At 43.7% G+C, this 26,615-nt stretch overlaps 1 protein-coding gene across 2 annotated transcripts in view; it reads right to left on the reverse strand.

Moving 5' to 3' along the window:
• Nucleotides 1-26,205, reverse strand: part of STX18 (syntaxin 18) — a 200,740-nt gene extending 174,535 nt beyond the window's left edge. Inside the window, exon 1 of one of the 2 annotated variants that reach the window (XM_033949373.1) lies at nucleotides 25,840-26,205. In XM_033949373.1, coding sequence (XP_033805264.1) covers nucleotides 25,840-25,992 — 153 coding nt within the window. In that variant the 5' untranslated portion in view covers nucleotides 25,993-26,205. The remainder of the gene's footprint in view (nucleotides 1-25,839) is intronic. The other variant, XM_033949363.1, reaches the window with a different exon arrangement.
• Nucleotides 26,206-26,615: the final 410 nt, after the last annotated feature.

Raw genomic sequence — 26,615 nt, forward strand, 5'->3', positions numbered from 1 at the left:
CACATGCTGACCCTGCCTCCCGGAGCTCCAAACGCACAAAGTACAGGAGTTCTAACCAGGCACGCGAGCTGCACAGAAATAGCCCCGCCTTGAGTGAACGTGTGCACTGTCCCATCTCCGGAGGAAGGCATCTCCTCAGATCTGGTCACCTCGCAACAAGGACGCACTCCCAGCGGGAAGAAGGTATTTGACTGCTCGTTTTGCAAGTCACAAATTTTGCAAATGTTTTGCTCGTCTTGCAAAACAAACACTCGCAAACCGCATTACTCGCAAACCGAGGTTTAACTGTATATTTTATTATATTGGCTACAGAGAAGGAACAAGTCCTATTAAATAGGAACAAAGCTTGAGTAAAGGTTATATTCAACCTGTAAATATCTGAAAACTTACTAACATTCTAAATTGTTATTTTTTTTATTTTTTTTTTTAAATCACTCAATATAAAATGATGCCCCAGGAGACATGGATTGGAACACAGCTACAATTATGAGCTGAAGGACTACTGACAGGTACAACTATGAGATCTTAAACCCCAGTGTTGTGGTGATGTCATCCAGGTCACTCTGACCTCCAAATAAAATTAGCAGTATAAACCAAATAAGTGGAATATTGGAGTGTGGCCACAATTAAAAGCTGAATGACTATTAAAGCAGGTACAACTAAGATACTGACTCCTGGTGTTGTGAAGACATCTGGTGTGCTTTATTTTCTAATAGAAACAGTGTGTGCCACAATTCACAGCCTGCAAAATACATGCCTGTGGGAGCCAAAATCTTTGTGGTGAGAGATATTTGTTATTGTGATTGTTTTTCCTCTTTGGGACATTTGGTAGAACCGGGGAAGAGGAAAGAACAGTTGTCACCTCACATCTCACCAAAAGGCCCTATAGACAGACTCCTTTGATGCGATAGGCTCATCATTTCATCAGCCCACTGAGAATATTTTAAAGTCTTTGGTTTTGTAGGGGGCTCTCTGAACCCAGTCTCTCTGCCCATACCTCCAGCTAAGAAATTAACATGTCTTCTGAGAACATTGTGCTGCATTCAGAGTCTGAGAGTGTGGTAGTTATTTTTTCAGGTAATGCTGGAGCTTAGAGGACAGCATCTTTCAGTGAACCCTCTCCCCAGGGAGTCTTGGATTCATAAGACAAACTTGTTACAGTTTTCAAATGAGATGTCTTAAAAAGGCCGTTTGTGACTTTCAAAGGATTTTTGAGCTCTGGAGGTCCCTTACTCCTATCCCCCTCCTGGGCCAGTGACAAACTTGGAAATTTGGGAGTCAATATTCAGCCAACAGCAGTGAGCATTTTCTTAGCCACTGCTGACATTACTCCTGAATAGTCAATGCCAGGTCATGTCCTGGCACCAGCTATGAATATCCAGATTTAGGGGATTTTTCACAACGCCATGGTAGCGATGCTACCAAGCCCATAGGAACTGAATGGGCTTTGGTGCATTTACTGCAGCAGCATAGCTACCATGGCTTTGTAAAAGAGGCCCCTAGGCAACTGCCTCTCTCTTATGTAGGTGCACTTAATCACCTAAGTGACAGCACATAAAGGGGTCCTTTTATTAAGGTGCACATTTAGCGTGTGCTAATCTTTAGCGCAAGATAAATTGGTTAGCGTACCTTAATAAAAGGACCCCTAAGTATCTTAATAAAAAATTCAGCCCGCGACTTAGCCTGTGTTTTAGATTTCAGCCCCTTATGTGATTGAGTTTAACACCCCTGACTTAGATGATTATGTGTTGATATTCAGCACTTAACCATCTAAGTTTAAGGATTAAATTGACCTGCATAAAAATCCTATCTTAGTCTTAGTAGAAGTATAGGGTTACAACCTCTCCAACCCCCATGCCAGCTCTGTGATGTAAGCAAAATTTTAAAAAGAAAGACTTTTCCTCTCTTTTGGGTCCTAGTTCACGCTTGCTGTCTAGCACCAGCTCTGGCAGGATACATATTTCAAATCTGACATATTGTAATCACAAAATAGAAAATAAAATTATTTTTTTCTACCTTTTGTTGTCTGGTCATTATTTAAATCATGTTGGTCCCAGGCTCTGATTGTCTTCTGATAACTCGCTTGCCAGGGTCTCCTGACCATTTGTCATTTCCTTTTTTTCTCCATGCTAACCATTCATCTTCCATCTCTGTCCTCCTCTTCTGTTTCCTTTCCTTCCCCCAAAAGATCTGGCATCTTTCCTTTTTTTCTTCTCCATCCCCACAGCTGCACCATCCCCACAGACCCCACCATCCCCAGATCCACCATCTCGCCTTTTCTCAACTACCCTTTCATCCAGCATCCACTACCTCTCCCTTTCTCTTCCCAACTACCCTCCTATCCAGTATCTCTATCTCTCCCTCCACCATCCCTTGTGTCCAACTTCTCTCCCTTTCTGTTCCTTCCCTCCATCCCATTGTCCACCATCTCTCTCTCCTCTGTTTTTATACCCATTATTTCTTCCCCTCCCCCCATCCTGTCCAGCATATGCACATAAGAACATAAGAAATGCCTCCGCTGGGTCAGACCTGAGGTCCATCGCGCCCAGCAGTCCGCTCACGCGGCGGCCCATCAGGTCCAGGACCTGTGCAGTAATCTTTTATCTATACCCCTCTATCCCCTTTTCCAGCAGGAAATTGTCCAATCCTTTCTTAAACCCCAGTACCGTTCGCTGCCCTATAACGTCCTCTGGAAGCGCATTCCAGGTGTCCACCACACGTTGGGTAAAGAAGAACTTCCTAGCATTCGTTTTGAATCTGTCCCCTTTCAACTTTTCCGAATGCCCTCTTGTTTTTTTATGTTCTGAAAGTTTGAAGAATCTGTCCCTCTCTACTCTCTCTATGCCCTTCATGATCTTGTAAGTCTCTATCATATCCCCTCTAAGTCTTCTCTTCTCCAGGGAAAAGAGACCCAGTTTCTCCAATCTCTCAGCATATGAAAGGCTTTCCATCCCCTTTATCAGTCGTGTCGCTCTCCTCTGAACTCTCTCGAGTAACACCATATCCTTCTTAAGGTATGGTGACCAATACTGGACGCAGTACTCAAGATGCGGACGCACCATTGCCTGGTACAGCGGCAGGATAACTTCTTTCGTTCTTGTTGTAATACCCTTCTTGATTATCCCCAGCATTTTATTCGCTCTCTTGGCGGCCGCTGCGCACTGTGCCGTCGGCTTCATTGTCATGTCCACCATTACCCCCAAGTCCCTTTCTTGGGTACTCTCATTCAATAACATCCCTCCCATCGTATAGCTGTGCCTCGGGTTTCTGATTCCCACATGCAGTACTTTACATTTCTCAACATTGAACTTCATCTGCCATCTCTCTGCCCATTCTCCCAATTTGTCCAAGTCCCTTTGCAATTTTTCACAGTCCTCCTTTGTCCGAGCTTCACTAAATAGTTTGGTGTCGTCCGCAAATTTTATTATCTCACTCTTTGTTCCTGTTTCTAGATCATTTATGAATATATTAAATAGCAGCGGCCCGAGCACTGAGCCCTGCGGAACACCACTCGTGACCTTCCTCCAGTCTGAGTAGTGTCCCTTCACCCCTACCCTCTGTTTCCTACCCGCTAACCAGTTTCTGATCCATCTATGCACGTCTCCGTCCACCCCATGGTTCTTCAGTTTCCGGAGTAGACGTTCATGAGGCACCTTGTCAAAGGCTTTCTGGAAATCTAGGTATATGATGTCTATGGGGTCTCCTTTGTCCATCTGTTTGTTAATTCCCTCGAAGAAGTGCAATAAGTTGGTCAGACACGATCTCCCCCTGCAGAAACCATGTTGGCTGGTTATCAGAAGTTCGTGTTTTTCAAAATGTTCATCAATTTTTTCTTTTATTAGTGCTTCTGCCATTTTCCCCGGAACAGAGGTCAGACTCACCGGTCTGTAGTTTCCCGGGTCTCCTCTTGATCCCTTTTTAAAGATGGGCGTAACGTTGGCTATCTTCCAATCCTCCGGAATCACACCTGTTTTCAGAGATAGGTTGCAAATTTGCTGTAGTAGTTCCGCTATTTCCTCCTTTAGTTCCTTCAGCACCCTTGGATGGATTCCATCCGGACCCGGGGATTTGTCAGTTTTTAGTTTTTCTATCTGTCTGCGCACATCATCAAGGCTCACTTCTATGGATGTTAACTTTTGTGCTTGATTTCCATTGAAGAATTGCTCAGGTTCCGGTATGTTGGTTGTGTCTTCGTTTGTGAATACAGATGAAAAGAACATGTTAAGTCTTTCTGCGACCTCTTTCTCTTCCTTCACCGCTCCCTTCCTGTCTCCGTCATCCAGTGGTCCCACCTCCTCCCTAGCCGGCTGTTTCCCTTTAACATATCTAAAGAACGGTTTGAAATTTCGTGCTTCCCTGGCTAGTCTCTCTTCATACTCTCTTTTGGCTTTTCGAACCACACGGTGACATTCTTTTTGATACTTCCTGTGCTCTCTCCAGTTTACCTCAGTTTTGTCCCTTTTCCATTTTCTGAATGAATTTTTCTTATTGCTTATCGCTTCCTTCACTATTTTAGTTATCCACGCCGGGTCTTTTATTCGACTCTTGTTGCACCCTTTTCTGAATCTGGGGATATATAGATTTTGCGCCTCGCTCACCGTGTCCTTGAAAAAGGACCAGGCTTGTTCTACCGTCTGCCATTTTTGGGAAGTGTTCCTAAGTTTCTTCTTTACCATTCCCCTCATTGCTTCGTAGTTACCCTTCCTGAAGTTAAAAGTTGTCGCTATGGTTCTCTTTCCTTTCAGTATTCCTACTTCCATCTTGAACTTGATCATATTATGATCGCTGTTTCCCAACGGTCCCACTACTTCCACTTCCTTTGCAGGTCCCCTTAGCCCATTTAGGATTAGATCCAGAGTGGCATTTCCTCTTGTCGGTTCTCTAACAAGCTGTTCCATGAAGCAATCTTGTACAGCCTTCAGAAATTCTGTCTCCCTAGCGCATCTTGAGCTTCCGAGACTCCAGTCTATCCCAGGGTAGTTGAAGTCTCCCATAATAACCGTGTTACCGCCTTTGCATTCTCGCTTCATCTCGGCTTACATTTCTTCATCGATGTCTCCGGTTTGTCCGGGTGGACGATAGTATAGGCCTATCTTTATTTCAGGCCCTTTCCTTCCTGGTATTTTAACCCATAGTGATTCTAGCTTGTTGGTAGTCTCCGCTGTGTCCATTCTTGTCGATTGTATGCTTTCTTTTATGTATAGTGCTATCCCACCGCCTTTCTGTCCTGACCTGTCCTGGCGATAGAGCTTGTATCCCGGCAGTGCTGTATCCCATTTGCTTTCCTCATTCCACCATGTTTCAGAGATTCCAATGATGTCTATGTCCTCCGCAATGATCATGGCTTCTAATTCCCCCATTTTGTTTCTTAGGCTCCTTGCATTAGTATATATGCAATTTAGCTCCTGGAATTTTGCTGCCTTTAATTCCTTTCCCTGTGCTTCGGTCTTTAGATACTTCTCTTTGGCTACAATCTTTCTAACCTTCTCTTCTTGGTTAGTCGACTCCTGTAATTTGTCCATTGTTTCTTCCCAGCCTTTTTTCCCCTCAGTATCTTCACGGGATACCTTTTTCCGAAACATCGACGCTTGGTCGACTGCACCTCTCTTTGGACCCCTCCTTCTCTCCCTGTGTACTTCTACACCAGGGCCCCCCTCCCCCCGAAGGCCTGCATGTTTTCCCCCTTCTTTCTAGCGTCCTCCGGCTTAATACTCTCACCTTCAAAGCAGCCTGCAGGGGATCACCGGTCAGCTGTAGTGATTCTAGCAGGACAAAATGACAGAACGTATACATAAGCATTGATTAATAAGAGAATGCCAACATGGATTTAGTCAAGGGAAATCTTGCCTCACCAACTTACTGAATTTCTTTGAAGGGATGAATTAACATATGGATAAAGGGTTTAAAAAAGGTTTGAATAATTTCCTAAAAGAGAAGTCCATAGGCTATTATTGAGATGGCTTGGGGAAATCCACTGCTTATTCCTAGGATAAGCAGCATAAAAACTGCTTTACTTACTATTTGGGATCTAGCTAGGTACTTGGGACCTGGGTTGGCCACTGTTGGAATAGGATACTGGACTTGATGGACCTTCAGTCTGTCCCAGTATGGCAATTCTTAAGGTTTTATGTTCGTTTAGCAATTCCATTGGGCAGCTTCGGGGCCTTTGCTAGGCCGGCCCGCCTGATAGAATTGCTAAACTAATGCTAGCAGCAGCTGTGTGAGGAAGTTAAAAGCACAGAGTGAGCTGCTGCTAGGGGGAGGAGAGGTACTGCTGGTCAGGTGAGGAGGAAAAGGGAAGGGAGAATAGGTGCTGCTGGACCTGGCAGGAGGGGAAGGGAAAGGTGCTGCACGCTGCCTGCCGCTAACCTGGAAGCTTCTCCTCTGCTTCTATTGCTCCTGGAAGGCAGTTTTCTTTTTAGCTTCGATTTGCTTTCTGCTACTGCTTTCTTTCACCTGGAGGACTCCTGATGCAGGCAATTTAGGCAAAACACGGTCCGTGTCGAGTCCATGATTTGCCACATGCTTTTATGATCGACAAGACTGCTTTGTGCATGGATTTTATTATTGGTTGCTAATAAAGTGAGTTTGAAGACCAGGCATGCTCTGCTCTCTTCTAGAGGTCTGCACGGGAACCCCACGGGTCCCGCAGGAATCCCCCCTAATCCACGGGACTCCCACGGGGACCCCCCTCTGGCCCAAGGGACTCCCACAGGGATGGAAGGTTTTGGAAGCAGGGTTCGTCCATATAATATAATGGACACGTCAGCCTTAGTAAAAGAGGTTTATAAGTTAATTACCTGAACAGAAAACAAAAAAGGGTTCCACCAAAGAGATTCCACAAGGAAAACAGCAGCGCAAACACAAAAGAAACTGTGGAATTGATGATCCTGTCAGAAGTAATTGCTGCTTTTTATGGGGATGGGCGGGGATGGAGGTAATTCCTTGCGGGGATGGGTGGGGACGGAGAGGATCCTGGCGGAGACGGGCGGGATTTCTGTCCCCGTGCAACTCTCTACTCTCTTCCTTTGGATTTTGCAGTTACTGAGGTGACATTGCATATTTTAAAGTCATATGTCTTGACCTCTTTGAAAAACAAACAAACAGAATATAAATGATAATTAAAATGTTCTCTGCATACAGTGTGCTTTTTGTAGTTTAGTTTTGTGGTTACCATTATGTATTGTTAGTAAGATTGTGTATATGAAAAATGAATGGAAGAAATTGCATTACAATTAGTACTATTATTATGGGGGAGGGGTCTGGGGCAGAGCTTGGGTGGTTGATGGTCGGGGGTACTCAGTTGATATTTGTTAAGACTTGGGGGGTACCTGGCTTGAAGAAGTTGAGAAACACTAGGTCACTCCTCATCTCACTCAGACTGACAAGGACAGGTTTGGGAGAGAGCATCTAGTGGGGGGGGGGGGGGGGGGAGATTAAAGGAAATGTGAGTTGGTGGAGATACGATGAATTGAGGGAGCAAGCGAAACTGGGGGGAAAAAAAACCAAAAACCAACAACTCCATTTTATATATACTTATTCCGAGTGTGAAAAGCAACCAAACTGGTTACATGATTGATAAAGGAAAGGGATTTGTCTCTAAATCAGGGCTCTAGGCACCATCTGCTTTATCCTGCTCTGGTCTTGCCATAGTATACTAAATAGGTGTTCAATTTCTGGATTTGACTTCTGTTTTTCAGGTCAACCTAGGAACAGTGTAAAGGACAATCACAGCTCATGGAAGAGAGGAAATATTCTGCCCCAAAGCAGTAACCCTTGTTTGCCAATTCAAATGCATGCAAGTGCTATCCACATATCTTGGTGAAGAGCAGTCTAGTTGCAATGGCTAGCTTAGAGGGGAGAGAGATAAAAAGCTGAAAAACCTCAAGTAGTTTCAATCCTGGGCTCACACTGTACAAATGAAATTGAACGAGTCCAAAACTAAACTACTTTGGCTCGGCCCTAAACTTGATCAATTACCCACTTCCATCCCACTGCCCACAGGCTCCTCTCTACAGCTGGAATTCTCTAGCAAAGTTCTGGGCATCACCATAGATTCATCATTATCCTTCAACGACCACCTCAACTCCCTGATAAAAAAATGCTTTTGCAGCCTTCACATGCTGAGGAAAGTGAGATCTTGCTTCCACCAAAAACACTTTGCCGTCCTCGTACAATCCATTATCCTCTCCAGATTGGATTATTGCAATTCCATTTACCTAAGCTTAACAAAGAAAAGCCTCCACAGACTCCAACTAATCCAGAACACCGCGGCCAAACTTATCTTCTCAAAAAGTAAATTTGACCATGTCACACCGCTCCTATCCAAACTCCACTGGCTTCCCGTTATTTCCAGGGTCTACTTTAAATGTGCCTGCCTAACCTTCAAGATCCTCCACGGTATCCTTCCTCCTTTTATCCCTCTATCCTGGAATTCCTCAAATCCAACCTCCACTAGATCCACTCAAAAATTAAAACTATCCTACCCCTCCTTAAAAGGCATCTCCCTTGTTGGTAAACTTGGCTCTTCCCTCCCTTTCAGAATCACTCAGCTCTGGAACAGTCTCCCTTCCCCTCTCCGCAATTTGAGCCCCCTTCTACCATTCCGTAAGCATCTGAAGACCTGGCTCTTCTCCAGAACGTAACCCCGTCCCGCTCCTGGCACTCTCACACCAACCTCTCTTCTCTCATACTTATATAATTCCACTGGAGTTCCGTTCCTTCCCTAACCATGTAAACCGTGTCGAGCTCCATCTGCGGAGATGATGCGGTATATAAACCCAAGATTTAGATTAGATTAGATTAGAATGAAAGCTTAAGATACCTTACATAGTCCAGACAGATTTCCAAACAAAGTCCACTCTAAAAAGGAGACGGAAAGAACATGAGCACCCTGATTATACCATCTCTCAGAGGTTATAATGTATATCGTTAAAATTTCAGCAATTAGAGCCAAGAATAATAGTAAAAAGCAAGAATGCCCAACTACAGTACTCACAGAAGCAACAATGATTTAAACTGAAGAAACTGACTGCTCATTCATCATCCTGAACCAATGAATAATAGCACCTCTGGAGAAATTGAACAAGAAAACCAATATGAAATAGTTGTCAAAAATTCACATAGGAAAGAAAGCTGAGGGATCACAAACACTTGCCAAGGGTTATTAACACATTATCAGAAAAGCCCTGGAACTCATAAGCCGGAAGCAATGAAGTCTCCTTAGTCCAGTATTTCTAGCCTCCCTTTCAGATTAAATGGTTTCTTAACATAAAGTAAACTAAAACAAGTGAGGAAAGCAAACAGAGCATGGTTCATAGAATTCTTTCCAAAACCTTTGCATATGACAGTTTGAAAGGTACAATTATTTAACTACTGTACTATGTTACAAAGAATCAGTATTTATACTACAGTTCTGGAAAATTTTTGGAGGAGGTTCATTTCTTTTTCTCCTCCCAATATATGCAGAAACTTCACTTGTACAGCACAGAACCTTCCTCCAGATCAACTTCTCCCTTCCTGTGATAGAACTGCTTTTCAGCTCTCCACCTCAACTGTCTTCCCATTGGCTGGATCCTAGCAATGGAGGCAGGCAAGGCAGGCTCACATAGGTGGGGAGTGAGGAAACTAGAATATATGGCAACCAATAAGAACACTGCATGATTCTTGAAGTAGTTTTCACAGCAGAATTAAATAAACAAAGAAAAGGAAATAAAGGGATAGGAAAATATTAGTATACCACACCACACAATTTGTGTCTGTGTGCATACATGCAACCTGGACATGAGTTGTATCTGTAAAAGTAACTAGGGCTGTGGCAGGCACTTGTGGTATGGCAATTTAAACATTTTTTTTTTTTTGGGGGGGGAGGTTATATTGAACCATCCAGGAGGACGGGGATGGTTGGACAGTTGCAAGGGATTAGGTTTTGGAGATAGGGTAGTTATGCTAGATTATGTAGAAACATGATGGCAGATAAAGGCCAAATGGCCCATCCAGTCTGCCCATCCGCAGTAACCATCATCTCTTCCTCTCTCTAAGAGATCCCATATGCCTATCCCATACTTTCTTGCATTGACAGTCTCTAACTCCACCACCTCTTCTGGGAGAAGCATCTACCATCCTTTCTGTAAAGAAGTATTTCCTTAGATTATTCCTATGCCCTTTCATTTCAGAGGAACGTAGAGAGAGGGGAGATATGATCGAGACATTCAAGTATCTCACGGGCCGCATCGAGGTAGAGGAAGATATCTTCTTTTTCAAGGGTCCCGCGGCAACAAGGGGGCATCCGTGGAAAATCAGGGGCGGGAAACTACACGGTGACACTAGGAAGTTCTTCTTCACTGAAAGGGTGGTTGATCGCTGGAATAGTCTTCCACTTCAGGTTATTGAGGCCAGCAGCGTGCCAGATTTTAAGGCCAGGTGGGATAGACATGTGGGATCTATCCGCAAAGATAGATAGGGAGGGTCATTAGAGTGGGCAGACTTGATGGGCCGTGGCCTTATCTGCCGTCTACTTCTATATTTCCTTTCAAATGAGACTCAACTTGTGCACATTTACACCACGTAGGTATTTAAACGTCTCTATCATATCTCCCCTCTCTTGCCTTTCCTCCAAAGTATACATATCGAGATCTTTAAGTTTGTTCCCATACACCTTATGACAAAGACCACTCACTATTTTAGTAGTCTTCCTCTGGACTGACTCCATCCTTTTTATATCTTTTTGAAAGTGCGGTCTCCAGAATTGTACACAATATTTTAAATGAGGTCTCACCAGTCTTATACAGGGGCATCAATACCTGCTTTTTCTTACTGGCCATACCTCTCTCTATGCACTCTACCCTCTTTCTAGCTTTCACAGTCACCTTTTCAACCTGTTTGGCCACTTTAAGATCATCACATACTATCAAACCCAAGTCCCACTCTTCTGTCATGCACATAAGTTCTTCTTCACCCCCTAAATTGTACTGTTCCCTCGGGTTTTGCAGCTCAAATGCATGACCTTGCATTTTTTAGCATTAAATCTTAGCTGCCAAATTTCAGACCATTCTTCAAGCTTCGCCAGGTCTTTCTTCATATTATTCATACCATCCAGGGTGTCCACTCTATTGCAGATTTTGGTATCATCCACAAAGAGGCAAATCTTACCAGGCAACACTATGGCAGATGTGGTGAGTTTTTGAGAAGCTGTGGGGATAATTTGGGGGCAAGGAAGTTGTTAGGAGGGTATAAGTGTGAGGGTGAGGAAGTTTGCCCTTTTCTGAAATTGCCACATTTCATTCCCAGTTTCTGTGCTACAGAAGCTAGAACTTTTTCCACAGAAATGCAATGCATTTTTTTTTGGCCTATTTTGGAACTTATGTCATCAGTTTTTCCTTCATACCCAAGCTTCATCCCATTAAATTTTCAGATTTATTTTGCTCTTGGACAGACATTCTCAACCCCCTTTGCAAAATTCTAACTTCGATTGTATTAGAAAGAATAAAAGGATTCAAAATTAGCTACAATCAAAAATTTGTAGCCATCAATGAAAAAAAAGCGTTGAAAAGAAGAGCATCAGTGAGCAAGCACATCTGTTTAATATTATAAGCTAACTGTCAACATTCTAAGTGAAGCTTTAATTTAATATTTTTTCTTTCTTGATGTTCTACCTTTAATCAATGCCTCAAGAGAGTATCAGTTTTCTATAAGAAACTGTTAAACATAAAGAAATGTTATTGTAAGCTGTTTATAAAATCAGTTTCAGAATTTTATCATCCCCCCCTCCCCCACGTCTGACCACAACTTAAACATCTGCAGGGCATTCCAGACTCACAATTGCAAGCTCCAGTTCCCAAGCCAGTTTAAAGCAATATCTACTCAACAAGATACAAGGTACACCAAAGTACTACAGCATGCTTGCAATTAAAAACATATTGTATGTTTTCAACCAGTTAAGGTGTCTAAGCCACAATTTTCCACTAGGAGCTCTTGATATGTACGTTAAAATACCTGGTTTAATTATGATCACTTTCAAATTGTTGCAAAAGCTAATCTGCAAACCATCAAAACAATTAAACTACGATATATAGGGAAAACAAATTTCTTTATAGAGCATATACTGCTCATATATCCCCTACAAGCGCTTTTCTAATGGGAGTCACACAAGACAGTGGTTGTTTAAAAGTGCTCAGAGCAACATGGCAATATGTTTTGATTATATCCAGCATGTCAGCATTTTTGAGCTGAAGTCTCCCTTAAAGTTCAGCAAAGTTTTTGGACTCAAAGAACTGTACTAATACTATGGTTAAGTGCAGTAGCCCTCAATGGGATGCGATAGCTAAACTTGTTATATGCTGTTATAATGGAACACTATAGAGCCGGTTGGAATCATCCTGCTTGTTGGCAAAAGTTCCAAAAGGTTTGGTAGAGTCGCTGATAAAGCACCGCATCATTAATCACCTTGATGGACACGGGCTGATGAGGACCAGTCAGCACGGTTTTAGCAAAGGCAGATCATGTTTGATGAACTTGCTGCACTTATTTGAGGGAGTAAACAGACAGATAGACAAGGGCGACCCGGTCGACATTGTATATCTGGAATTTCAGAAGGCGTTTGACAAGATTCCGCATGAATGACTACTTCAGAAAATTGCGAGCCATGGAATCGAGGGTGAAATACTCACATGGATTAAAAACTGGCTGGAGCATAGGAAACAGAGAGTGGGGGTAAATGGACAATACTCGGACTGGAAGAGCGTCACCAGTGGCGTGCCGCAGGGCTCAGTGCTTGGACCCGTGCTCTTCAACATCTTTATACGATGAGTGAGGTGATTAAATTTGTAGACGATACAAAGTTATTCAGAGTAGTGAAGACACAGGGGGATTGCGAAGATCTGCAATGTGACATAATCAGGCTCGAGGAATGGGCATCAACATGGCAGATGAGGTTCAACGTGGATAAGTGTAAAGTGATGCATGTAGGTAACAAAAATCTCATGCACGAATACACGATGTCTGGGGCGGTACTTGGAGAGACCTCCCAGGAAAGAGACTTGGGAGTTATGATCGACAAGTCGATAAAGCCGCCCATGCAATTTGCGGCGACGGCAAAAAGGGCGAACAGAATGCTAGGAATGATAAAGAAGGGGATCACGAACAGATCGGAGAAGGTTATCATGCCGCTGTACCGGGCCATGGTGCACCCTCACCTAGAGTACTGCGTCCAGCACTGGTCGCTGTACATGAAGAAGGTCACAGTACTACTCGAAAGGGTCCAGAGAAGAGTGACTAAGATGGTTAAGGGGCTGGAGGAATTGCCGTACAGTGAAAGATTAGAGAAACTGGGCCTTTTCTCCCTTGAACAGAGATTGAGAGGGGACATGATCGAAACATTCAAGGTACTGAAGGGAATAGACTTAGTAGATAAAGACAGGTTGTTCACCCTCTCCAAGGTAATGAGAACGAGAGGGCACTCTCTAAAGTTAAAAGGGGATAGATTTCATATGAATGTAAGGAAGTTCTTCTTCACTCAGAGAGTGGTAGAAAACTGGAACGCTCTTCTGGAGTCTGTCATAGGGGAAAACACCCTCCAGGGATTCAAGACAAAGTTAGACAAGTTCCTACTGAACTAGAACGTACGCAGGTAGGGCTAGTCTCAGTTACGGCGCTAGTCTTTGACCAAGGGCTGCCGCGTGAGCGGACTGCTGGGCACGATAGACTACTGGTCTGACCCAACAGCGGCAATTCTTATGTTCTTATGTTCTCCGAAACCAGAAGTTAAGTCCGGGGGGGGGGGGGAGGGTAGAGAAGGGAAGCTGGCAGTGTTAATGTTAGAGCCCCAGAGCATGGGTTTGATTCGCTACACACTAAGGTGGGAGATAGGGCAGGGAGGGAAGTTTACAACTTGGTGTTCTTATTTGCTTCGGGCCTTTCTCACTGCTGGGTCCTGCCTACTTTGTTTCTACGAAGGCAGGAACTGGCAGCGAGGAAGGCCCGAAGCAAATAACACCAAGTTGAAAACTTCCCTCATCTCCCGCCTTAGCCTGTAGTGAATCTGCCGGGGGGTGGGGGAGAATGCCTAGAATGCTACTGCTGCACCCAATTGGGAAGGGGGAAGAAAAATGCTGCTGCTGCACCCAATTGGGGAGAGAGGGAAGGAAGACCAGGGAAGGGAGAGGAGAGGAAAGAGATGCCAAGACCATGAGAAGGAGGAAAAGGAGATGTCAGACCATGAGGGGGAGGGAGAGATGTCAGGGCATATGGGGGGGAGGAGACAGATGCCAGGCCAGGGAAAAGGAAGGAAGTAGAGGAGATGCCAGATAATGGAGGAGGAGATGAAAGGAGAGGAGAGACATGCCAAGGCATGGGGAAGGGAAACTAAGGAGACAAATGCCAGACTAGAGGGAAAGGAAGGAGAGGAGGTGTCAGAGCATGGAGGGAGAGATAGGAGAGGAGAGAGATGCCAGACTATGGGGTGGAGTGGGAAGGAAGGAAAGGAGAAGAGAAATGCCAGAGCATATGGGAGAAGGTGGAGACAAAAAAATGGAGAGGGGGTGAAACTGAAATGAATATGCATAAAGGAGAGACAATGCACAGGATATACAGTTTATTTGAAGGGACATAGAAAGAGGGAAGATGCCATATGGATGGAAGGGGCAGTGGATGGAAGAGGCAGAGAAAGAGAGGGCAGAGGCTGGGTGGAAGGGGCAAAGAGAGAGGGCAGATGTTGCATGGAAGGGAGAGAGGACAAACACTGAACAGAAAGAAGGGAGCGAAGAGAAGATGATTAAGGCAGAAACAACAAAATGTAGAAAGAAAATTTTTTTGTTGCTTTACGTAGAATCAAGTAGCGTTGTAACTGTATTGATAAAAGTTTATAAATAGGAAATGGAAATAAGGCAATTTTTTTGGACTAAACCCCTTTCCTCAGGTAAGGAGTAGAGTTGCGCAGGGACAGAAATCCCACCCGTCCCCGCCAAAATCCCACCCATCCCCGTGAGGAATCCCACCCGTCCCCACAAACTTCAGAAATAGTTATTTCATTTAATTATGCTACTGAATTAAAGGCTCTAGTAGAGACCCATTTACAAATAAGCAAAGAAACTTTATTAATTTGGAAATATTAATTGGGAAGAATACATATTTTGTAAATGGGTTTCTACCAGAGCCTCTAATGTAAATATAAAATATAAATACTCAACTGATGAGAACACCCAAGCTGTCAGCTGAGGACATCCTTTGCAGTTAGCCGGGGGGTCCCTTTTGCCAAGCTTGGCAGGCAGCAGTAGCATCCCTAAGTCACAGATGCTGGCACCTCAGTGGCTCATGGATGTTGCCAGCAACTGCTGTGCTTGGTGGAGGGAGTTCTGGCCATCTTTAGAGGAGGTCCCTCTGCTGGCGGTACTTGGGGGATCCCCACCAGTCACAGCAAGGGTCAGTAAGTACTTCAACACTGTAGAAATAAAACCAGAAATGCATTTCCTTTTCTTTTGAACACAATACAAAGACATCTGCTATATACATTTCCCAAAGCTAACATATTTTAATCAATAAATTCTGTTTTTTACCTTTGTTGTCTGGAAATTTATTTTTCCATAAAATTGGTCCCAGTTTCTTTTTTCCGCTTTCCCATCTTCTGTAAATTCTTCTGTTGCTGTCCATTGTTTCCTCCTACCATGGTCCAGCATTTATCCCTTTCGTGCCTGCCCACCAGCCACATGCCCAACATTTCTCCTTCTATCACCCCTCTCCAGCACCATGCCACATCTCTCCCTCCATTTCCTTCACCACTATGTCCAACATTCCTCCCTCTTGCATCCATTTCAATCTGTCCCACTATTCCCTTTCCACCACAATATTTCTCCCTCTTATCTGTACCTCACTCCCTATGACCAAAAATTCTCCTTTCTTCCATTCCCGTGTACACAACCATCTCTTTCCCTCCCTTCCTCTCTCCCAAGTTCATGCCTTCTGCGTCCAAAAACGCATTCCCTCCCCCACCTCAGCATCTCTTTCCCAAGTTCATGCCTTGTGTCCAAAACGCACTCCCTCCCCCACCTCAGCATCTCTTTCCCTCCCTCCATCCTCTTTCCCAAGTTCGTGCCTTGTGTCCAAAAACGCACTCCCGCCCCCCTTTTGTGTTCCGCGTTTGCCTCCCAGCCATCTGCAAGCAAATTACCAGCAACTTTCTCAGCCAAATGGAGCTCGAGCCGCGAGGCTCGTCTTCTATTTCCTGCCTGCACTGCCCCAGCACACATAGCTGACCGGAAGTCTTCCCGATGTCAGTGCTGATGTCGGAGGGCGGGAGGGCTTTGCTTAAGCCCTCTCTCCAATGTCAACGCTGACATCGGAGAAGACTTCCGGTCGACTATGTGTGCGCAGCAGGGCAGGTAGGAAAAAGAATACGAGCCTCGTGGCTCGAGTTGTATTGAACCCCGCAGGATCCCCACGATCCTAGGAGCCGTCCCCACAGGTTCCCCGCGACCCTAGAAGGCATCCTCACGGGTTCTCCGCGACCCTAAGGGGCATCCCCACGGTTCCCCGCAGGATTCCCGTCGTCCCCGTTCAGCTCTCTAGTCAGGATACCATAACAAAGGTATACTGTACTGTCTTGAAGAAAGATTTGGCCTCTGAAAGCTAATTGAAAAATGGATTAGTCCAATAAAATGATATTTTCTTATTTCTCATTATTTGTTTTATTTCTATTTGTTAATTTGTAAAGTGGTGATTGTTATGTATCAGATTTTTCAAATTTACATCTACTGTCTTTATATCTTGCACAGTATTAGGGGACATGTGTCACTGTTTCTGTGGTGTTGCATTGTACGCAGAGTCTGGTTTCTTGGCGGTTCAGTTTAACTTTTGTCTACATATTTCTATTTTTAGTTTGTGATTATTCCAAATTGCGCGAGGGTTATGTCTGTTCTGTGTGTATGAAAAGGACATGGTTTTCTGTTAGCATCGACTGCACAGGATCAATTGACTGTGCAGGATCTGGCTTGTTTAGTTTTACAATGCGTGTGTTGGTTTTCTAGTGCTCACTGCAGTGTTTAAGATGCTGCCTTTTCCTAGGTGCACCCTTGTTGTGTGACTCATGGATTATTACTAAAAATAACTTTTTATATAGAGGAGGGGGTTGTTAAAAAATGATCAGCACTGGCCGTCATATATACTAGGTATGCCACTGGAATTAATGACCCTATTCTAACTTTACTGTTGACGTAGGTGTTGTTCTCCCCCCCCCCAACACACACACTTTAAAGAATTAAAGTTGTATTAATATCGAGCTGCTTTCCAATTGACATTATAAGCAAAAAAAATAAAATATTTTTCATACACTACTAATTATTACCTGCATCGTTACCTAAATTGTTTTGTCCCAGCTCTCACTATGTACTCTGCTACTTTTTTAATTTTGAAGTAGTGCAATCACACAGGTCTCCTTCAAGGCTTAGTAACACATCTCCATAAATTTAGTGGAAGAGGTCTAGAAGTGGGGATCACATCTATTTCATATCCTCAGTGAGACCTCAGGAAGGAACCTAGTAATCAAAACATTATTAGAGGTGTTGTAGAGCCGTTTCTTGTATGATTGGATGAGCTATATTTATCTTTTTAGTTGTTTAAATTCATGCAGAAATAAATGGCTAGATTGAACCTAATGACTTCATTAACGTATTTAACTTTTTAAACCTCTATATCATTTGAAAGAGGGCAAATATCTAATTATTCACTTCTAGAATTGGATACTTCTTAAATTTAATAAAAAATATTCTGGCACAAGTGTCAAACCTTAAAAAGGGAAGTCATATTGAGCATTGGAAAATAATTAATAATAATTAACTAATATAAATAGTACACATTTAAATTTTCCCCGCTACCAAATTTCCCCTTCATGCCCCACCCGGCTACTTCTTCATGTCACCCGGCTGGAAAATATTTCTGGGGAGAACACTGGTATTCCTGTGAACTGAATACTGAAGTGAAGATATTCTGAGGCACCAGCAGCTTCCCTGAATGCCACCAGGAAAAGGATAAGAATGTAAACTTAGGGCACAGCGCAAATGCAAGCTGCACACTAAAGAATGGCACGGGGGAAAAAAAAATTTGTCCTTTCTCCGCCCTGTCCCCACGAGCCATTTGATCTCATTCACACAAGCCTCAAATAGTTTTATACTGAAAACAGCTACAATACTACTTTATCCTAAAGCAAAAACAAAAAAATATATATAAATTTTTTTCTACCTTTGTTGTCTGGTATCTGCTTTCCTCATCTTCTCGTCATTCTCTTCCTTCCATCCACTGTCTGCCTTCTCTGGGTCTTCTCCCTCCCATCCCCCCACCCCCATGGTCTGGCATCTCTGTCTTCTCTTCCATCTCTCCCTCAGGTGGTTTTTAGCATCTCTTCTCTTTTCCTCCCTTCAGATCTGGTATCTGTCTCATCCCCCATCTCCAATGCTCTGTTATCTCTCCCTCCTCTTTCCTTACCCTTCCTTTTCTGCTTTTCCTTCACAATTTGTTTTCCATCTCGTCTCTTTCATCCAGTCTTCTCCCCTCTCTCTCCTACTCACTAACATACAGCGTATGCTCCTCCCTCCCCCCTCTCTCCACTTCCTTCCAGCATGTTCCCCTCTCTCTCCCCTACCCATTTCCATGCAGTGTCTGTTCCCCTCTCCCCCCTCGGTACACTTCTCTTCAGCGCCCTTTGTGCTGTCCAGCAGCCCCCTAACTCCCTCCCGATTGCTGCGATCCAGGCATCTCATTTTTTTTTGTCTCCTAGCTGCCCGAACCAGCTTTCATCAAGTCACGTGAACATGCTGCGGGGTATTGCGAAGGCATGGGATCTTGGAGCGAGAGACTCTGAAAGTGGGTGAATTCTGTATTATAAAAAGGGTTTTGGACGCCTTTATGGGGCACCATGTTGGGACACCCTGGTCTCTATCTGCTTCGACTTCCTAGGATGGCTCCGCTTATGCAGTAATCCTTCCTTCCCACTCCCCAATCCATGTTCTCTCCCCATGCAAAATTTTTCCCTCTCTTCTACCCCATGTCCACTTCTCCCTCTCTCATTATTCTCACTCCTCCTGTAACAATTTTCCTTCCTTCCCCCAACCCTACTCACAGCCAATATCCTCTCTCCCCATCCACCATCTCACCCTCCCCTTCAGTGTGTAGCATCTTTCCTTTCCCTTCTGCCAGGTCAGGTAGCACCTATTTTTCCTTTCCTTTCCCCTGTCCAGTAACAGTTCTTCCTCTCCCCATATCAAGCAGTACCCCTTCTCCCTTCCTTCCTTCCTCCCCTGTCCAGTAGTACTTCTCCTATCTCTAACGGTAGCTCACTGTGTGCTTTTAAGTTGGCCACACAGCTGCCGCTAGCATTAATTTAGGCTGCCTGAATAAACCTCATCTAAATTAATGCTAGCAGCAGCTGTGTGGCCAAGTTAAAAGCACACTGAGCTGCCGCAGCTGCTCCAAGGGTGCGGAGAGAAAATAAGAACAGCCTTACTGGGTCACACCAATGGTCCATTAAGCCCAATAGCCCGTTCTCATGGTGGCCAATCCAGGTCATTAGTACCTGGCCAAAACCCAAGCAGTAGCAATATTCCATGCTACCGATACAGGGCAAGCAGTGGCTTCCCCCATGTCTTTCTCAATAACAGACTATGGACTTTTCCTCCAGGAACTTGTCCAAGCCTTTCTTAAAACCAGCTATGTTATCCGCTCTTACCTCATCCTCTGGCAATGCGTTCCAGAGCTTAACTATTCTCCAAGTGAAAAAAATTTCCTCCTATTGGTTTTAAAAGTATTTCCCTGTAACTTCATCGAGTGTCCCCCAGCCTGTAATTTTTGACAGAGTGAAAAAGCGATCCACTTGTACCCATTCTACTCCACTCGGGATTCTGTAGACTTCAACCATATCTCCCTTCAGCCGTCTCTTTTCCAAGCCGAAGAGCCCTAACAGTTTTAGTCTTTCCACTTTTATTAGTGTTGCCCATTTCTACAGCTTTCCTAATCTCTGAAAACATTTCTTCATCGGTCTGCTCATTTTGTCCTGAGGGACAGTAGTATAACCCTACCTTTATATTCCTTCTCTTCACACATGGAATTTCTATCCATAAGGATTCCACACTGCTATCTATGTTTATTTTATTTGATTCAATTTCTTCTAACATATACTTTATCCTTGCGATATAATTTGTACCCAGGTAACAGTGTCCCATTGACTGTCCTCCTTCCACCAGGTCTCCGAGATTCCTATTATATCTATTTCATCATTCAGTGCTATATACCATATTATCTCGTGTATAATGCGCACCCCAACTTTTTAAAAATGACATAATACAAAAAGCTGTATACCTATGTATAATGCATAGGCATAATTGTCGATGTCCCTTTAATGTAAATGTGGCACAGCATAAGCTATATATGTTAAATCTTTGACAAGTGCTACAATTACTGGATAGGGAATTTAAATTTGAAACACATTGAATTACCTGTAAGTATTAGATATGAGTTCTAGACATTATATTCTATAAAATTACAAACGTTAAAGTAATACCATAGGTAACTCAACACCTTCTGACCAAGCCCAGTTATCACAAAGTGTATACCTATGTATAATACACACCCAGAGTTTGACATTTCTTTGGATGGAAAATAAATGCGAATTATACACGAGATAATATGGTACTCTAATTCTTCCATTTTATTTTTTAGGCTTCTAGCATTTGTATACAGACACTTAAAATTGTGTTCTTTCCTTGCAACTATAGTCTACTGAGAAGACAGGGAAAATTTGAGCCTCTTACTCTGCCTTCCTCTTAAACCCTTCTGGCTTTCTTTCAGCATTATTGGACCTCTCTACCGGGACTCCCTAAATAGCCTGTTTAAATAGTATTCTCTAAGGCAGTGATTCCCAACCCTGTCCTGGAGGAACACCAGGCCAATCGGGTTTTCAGGCTAGCCCTAATGAATATGCATGAGAGAGATTTGCATATGATGGAAGTGATAGGCATGCAAATTTGCTTCATGCATATTCATTAGGGCTAGCCTGAAAACCCAATTGGCCTGGTGTTCCTCCAGGACAGGGTTGGGAACCACTGCTCTAAGGATACCTCACATCGAACCATCCGCTCCTGGGCGACTGTCGGCTTTCCCCCACATCTCAGTTTACAAGCTGCTCTATCTCCTTTTTAAACGTTAGCGCCATCAGCCTGGTTCCATCCCGGTTAAAGTGGAGTCCATCCTTTCAGAACAAGCTTCCCCTTTTCCAGAAGGTTGCCCAGTTCCTAACAAATCTAAATCCCTCATCCCTTTACTATCGGCTCAATCATGAATTGAGACTTTGAAGCACTACCTGCCTCTTGGGTCCTGTGTTTGGAACTGGGAGCATTTCTGAAAATGCAACCCTGGAGGATCTGATTTTCAGTTCTCTACCTAAGAGCCTAAATTTGGCTTCCAGAACTTCTCTCCCACATTTTCCTATTGGTACCAACATGTACCAGGACAGCTGGCTCCTCCCCAGCACTATCTAAAATCCTATCTATGTGACGCGTGAGGTCCACCACATTCGCACCAGGAAGGCAGGAGTTCCAGGAGATATGCAATGGCAGCAGGAAGATGCTGCCGGTAGACATGTGAACTTCAGGCCCTACAAGAAGTGCCTCTCACGGTGAAAGGCACGTCCTGTAGAAGTCAGATGGCCAGCGCTTCTCTTCCTCCTCAGTGTGCCGCAGCACACTTGGAATCTCAGGAGGCACACAGTTTGCGATACACTATTGTAGATCCTTGGCATGTATTAAATCCCACTGCTAAAGACTTCACACTAGAGGAGTCCAGTTTAATTGATTTAACCCAAAATTAAGGTGTTTTAGAGGCAGATAGAGATTTTTAAAATAAAACTGGGAAATCCCAAGATAGCCACTGAGGCAATTTGGTACTAAAATGCAGCCCATGGGAACAATGCTGAAAGTTCAAAATTGCTGAAAAAAGGCTTTTAGAGGTGGAGCCCTTCTAGCAACAAAAGCAGCAAAACTAGATTACCACCTTTCCAACATACTGATAACGACCAACTACAAAACATTCCGAAAGGAAATTAAAACCCTGCTATTCAGAAAATTTAATAAGACAAACTAAAACATTAGCTTAACTATTCCCAATCTTGTAAATTTTCCAGCTAAGACTCAATCCCTATCCCGTAATTCTCCTGGAAATATCCAGGTCTCCTCTTTTGTAATTCACCTAGAACTGCAAGGTATTGGCGGAATAGAAGTCACTAATGCAATTTAATATAATGGAGGACCCTTGAGATAAACCCAGAAACCCTTAGTTTTACCAATTTCTGACCCATTCCAATTTTCCCCACAGTCAGTAAAGAGCTGTACTCGCAGACCTGCCATGTGCTGTGCCTGCATCAGTTTCTCACTGAAGCTGGAAATGGGGGAGGGATTTCTGCCTCAGAAGGGTAGCTCCAGTGGCTTGTCTCTTTAGGCTGCTTTTTATTCAGGCTCCAAAACCTGAAACTCTCAACTCCTTCATGTTCGCACACAATCCTTCAGGGGTTGGGGGGGATGCAGCCAACCTCCCCAAGCCTCAGGGTTTAATAAGCCTGCGCTCAAGTGCCCAACTCCACAGAGGCAAGCACCATTCCCAGGGAATCTATTCTCAAACTTCAAATGAGCAGGCCAGCCTAGCAGGTGCTCTTTTAAAAGTGTGGTCCTCCTGGCTACAGACCCCGTTTGACCCTTCTGTCAGGCAGAGCTGCCCCAAGACTACTAGGAACCTCCTAGCACAGGAAGCCTTAAAAAAGATCAGATTAATACCCCAAAATAACAAATCTAGTGCAGAGTAGAGGAAGACACCTTCTCTACCTGCTTGTAAAAGTTAAGACTGAAGAGAAAGGGCACTGTTCAGGAAGACAAGGATGCGGAGCTAAGAAAAATGATTGAAGCTTTCTACAATCCAGGGTACCCAACCCATCTATAAGGAATCATATGCACAGGAAGAAACATGTTAAGACGTTTTTGGCTAAGAAAAACTAATGTGTGACAAAAGACTATACAACAAGGAAAGATTAGGCTCTTGCCTCATTAATCTTCTTTCTAGCAGACAGACACTTCATCTCTGAACGTGTGAGGTAGTCAATCACTTCTTGTGAGAAGTCTTGTAGGGAGCTTCATTAGCATTCTTTTGCTCTGCCTCCCATAGAAGGCTGTCCTTCAATTCCTCAGTTCGTACCAAAGAAGATGGTCAGCCCTGGAGAGGAAACAGAATCGGGAGGGGTATGGGAACATTACCCGAGAGACATGTCTGTTCTGCTCATATCATTAAACATATAACCTTGACCAATACATAACAAGGTGAAAAACAAACAGTTGCCAAATTGAGCGCAAACTGCACTAAGGGTGTGGGAGATTTTATAGATAACCCCTAGCTTTTTCAATGCAGCAGTTGCACCCTCTATCCTCATCAAGGCTAAACAAAGGAAAGAAACAGGATGTTCCCCCACACCTCTGAGGCAATAAGCAGGCAAGTGAATATGTGATAGGGCAGGCTTCAGGAATGGAGTGTCTGTCTACTAGAAAGAGGATTAATGAGGTAAGAACCTAATCTTTCCTTCAGTGCAACAGACAATCCATTCCAGGATGTGTGGGACATATCAAAGCAGTTTAGGGTGGGACAGATGAGCCTCCTGTCAGAACTGAAGATCCAAACGTGGAGTCCTGTTTGGTTACCATGTCCACCTCGTAAAAATTTGTGAACATATGGAGAGAAGACCAAGTGGCACCTCTACAGATTTCGTTTGGGAACACCACCAAAGAAAGCTATGCTTCTAGTAGAGTGCACCTTTACATATATAGGAGGACGTTTTCCACTTCTGACATAGGCTGAAAAAATGGCCATACAGATCCATCTTGAAATGGTTGCTTTCAAGGCTGATTGACCTTTATAGGCAGCTACAGCCAATACGAACAGAATCTGACAATTGAAATTTGTGTTAACCTATATAGATACCCCATTAAGAGTCTGTGCCATCCAACAATTTCAACAGCTGATCACTCTCTCGATCCCAAAGGAGTGAAGGTAAGTAAGTGGACTTCTTGACTGTTGTGAAAGCTGGAAACCATTTTCGACAAGAAAAATGGGAGTGTGTGTAAAACTACACCTGAATCCGTGGTAGCGGCTTTGTGAATGGGGCCATAAATATGGTGTTTATTCATTAGCTGTTAGTGTTGGAGAATTGTTGGGATGTGCACTCCTATATTTTATTTTATATCTGACCTACATGAAAATTTGAAGCAGGGACATATCAGCTAGCGCAGGCAAGTTTGTATTTTGAAGTTCTTGAAGTGTTTAATGTTTGCCTTATTTTGAGATAAAATTTGATGGCAATTTTATGGTCATCACTTATGACATATTAAACAAACCCAAACCTAGGATTAATCCCCAATGCCTACAACTAATGAAATTCTTTCCCTTTCTTACATTACCCAGTTTTAATTATTACCCCATGCTTCCAATTACTTAGTTTATAACCTAATTTACCACCTTAGAACCTAACCCTAGACCACTTCAATTATTACTGTATAAGCTTCATATATGAGAATGTTGAGACTTTATTGGATAAACAAGGGTGATTGTCATGCACAGATTTAGTGCACTTGACTTGAGACAAAGATTAACAAAAGTTATATAAGCTGTATGGGGAGAATGGGATAGAAAATGACTTAAATAAAATGTGATGCCTTTTTGTTGAACTACTTTAATATATTTCTTGACAAGCTTTGTTTTTTGATCTGATGAAGGTAACAAGATAGTCAAGAAATGTACCGTTTGTTCAAGAAAAAACTTATCTTAAATTGTCCACCTTTAAGAGCCTTGCTTAAATCCAAGCATACCACATCAAGTACTCATCCTAAACTAATTTTGCATTCACTCAGTTGCATAAAATTGATCCAATTACTTTTATATACAGTAATTCATACATCACAGTTCTAAAAACAAGTCTACACCATTGCACTAACAGTTTCCTTAGCACATCATTCAAAACCAAGAGTCTGATGTAATGAGCCAGGTGCACAATGGGTACTAGAGTTATTACAGTTTAGCGCACGAATAAAAAGTTTATGCCCAATACAATAAACAAATCATACCTAAAGAATGTGCATGGAAAAAGGTCGTGCAAACATGGGCCAGTAAAACAATAGCAGAATGTACTCAAGCTTCATTGGCAAAATTAGGTGTGATGAGCAGCAAAATCAGTTTGCTTAGAAATTGTACCAGAACCCAGTTTACATCGGTTCAAAAAGTTTAAAATATTAATTCACCTTTCTAACGGGCGTGAAGAGGTTTTCCTGTCTACAGACATACTTAAATAAAATCTAGTAAACACGAAAATGTTGCTTCAGGTTTACCCATTTCCTTCGTCTGGAAAAGACATTCTGACTCATAGCTAACAACTCACCGTTAAACATGACAGTGCAGTACTCAAGAAACATCCCTACCTAAGTACAACCAGTTAATAGAATCTATCGGTTTCAAACAAGACTTAACTAAAATTCCCAGGTGAAAGCAATGTGTCCCCTGAACAGTAAAGTGTCGGACGCATGTCAATAGCACAGAGAACAAGCCCACGCCCTATTTTGAGATATAGGGATCTAAACACACATATATTATATGCCTTTAATAACTTGAAAACTTATTTGCGGAAATTTGCTCTCTCTTGTTTTTTTAGGTTGTTACTAGCACTTTGTGCAAAGGTGACCGCTCCGAATTGGTTATTGGGGGCACGAGCAGTTTGGAACTGGCTTCAGGGGCATTCGGGACCCGACTCCTCTCTCTCCCTTTCTCACTCACCACGTCCCGGGCTCGACCAGAGAACTCGCCTCTGTCACGGCTCCTGCGAAAGAGCTCTTCCCGGGCCGGCTCCAAAGCCACCCCCAGCGCCTTGTTGCGGGTCTTCACCGTCTTCACGCTGGCTTTAAACAGTAACGTGATGTCCACCGCCATAGCGTCCAAACTCCTCCAAGCGGGCACCTACAGAATGCGTCACCAGCCGCCACGTGAGCCGCTATGACGTCAACAACTCGAGCGAGAAGTGTATGCTCCTTTCCCCCTCCTCCAGCTGGGGCTGCGTTCGCTTTAAGCGTTGCTCCTCCTTCAGGGGAGGAGGCGGCGGACTGCTACAGTCGATGAGAAGATAGGTTCTCTGAATCGAATGAAATGGCTGCGTCAGAGACGCTCCTCCCCCAGACACACATAAACTTTTACTAAGGCGCTGTAGAGCAATGTTTTTCAACCTTTTTACACCTATGGACCAGCAGAAATAAAAGAATTATTCTGTGGACCGGCATCGGTCCCTGGACCAGCGGTTGAAGAACACTGGGCTAAGTCGTGGGCCAGACCCCGCCCATCTCTACACAATCTCCACCCCCCAGACCACGTCCCCATAATAGTACTAATTGCACCTTGCAGGTCCGGTGCCTCATTTGGAAGCCTTCCCTCTGACGTTGCAGTGTCAGAGAGAAAGCGTCCAGTTCAGGCGCAGGATGCCCGTAGCTTGGTGCACTGAATCAGTTAGGAAGAGGGAGCTGGCTCGAAGATAACGCCGCATCGATCGCACCGTGGACCGG

This window comes from Geotrypetes seraphini, chromosome 1 (assembly GCF_902459505.1).
Source record: "Geotrypetes seraphini chromosome 1, aGeoSer1.1, whole genome shotgun sequence".
NCBI lineage: Eukaryota > Metazoa > Chordata > Amphibia > Gymnophiona > Dermophiidae > Geotrypetes > Geotrypetes seraphini.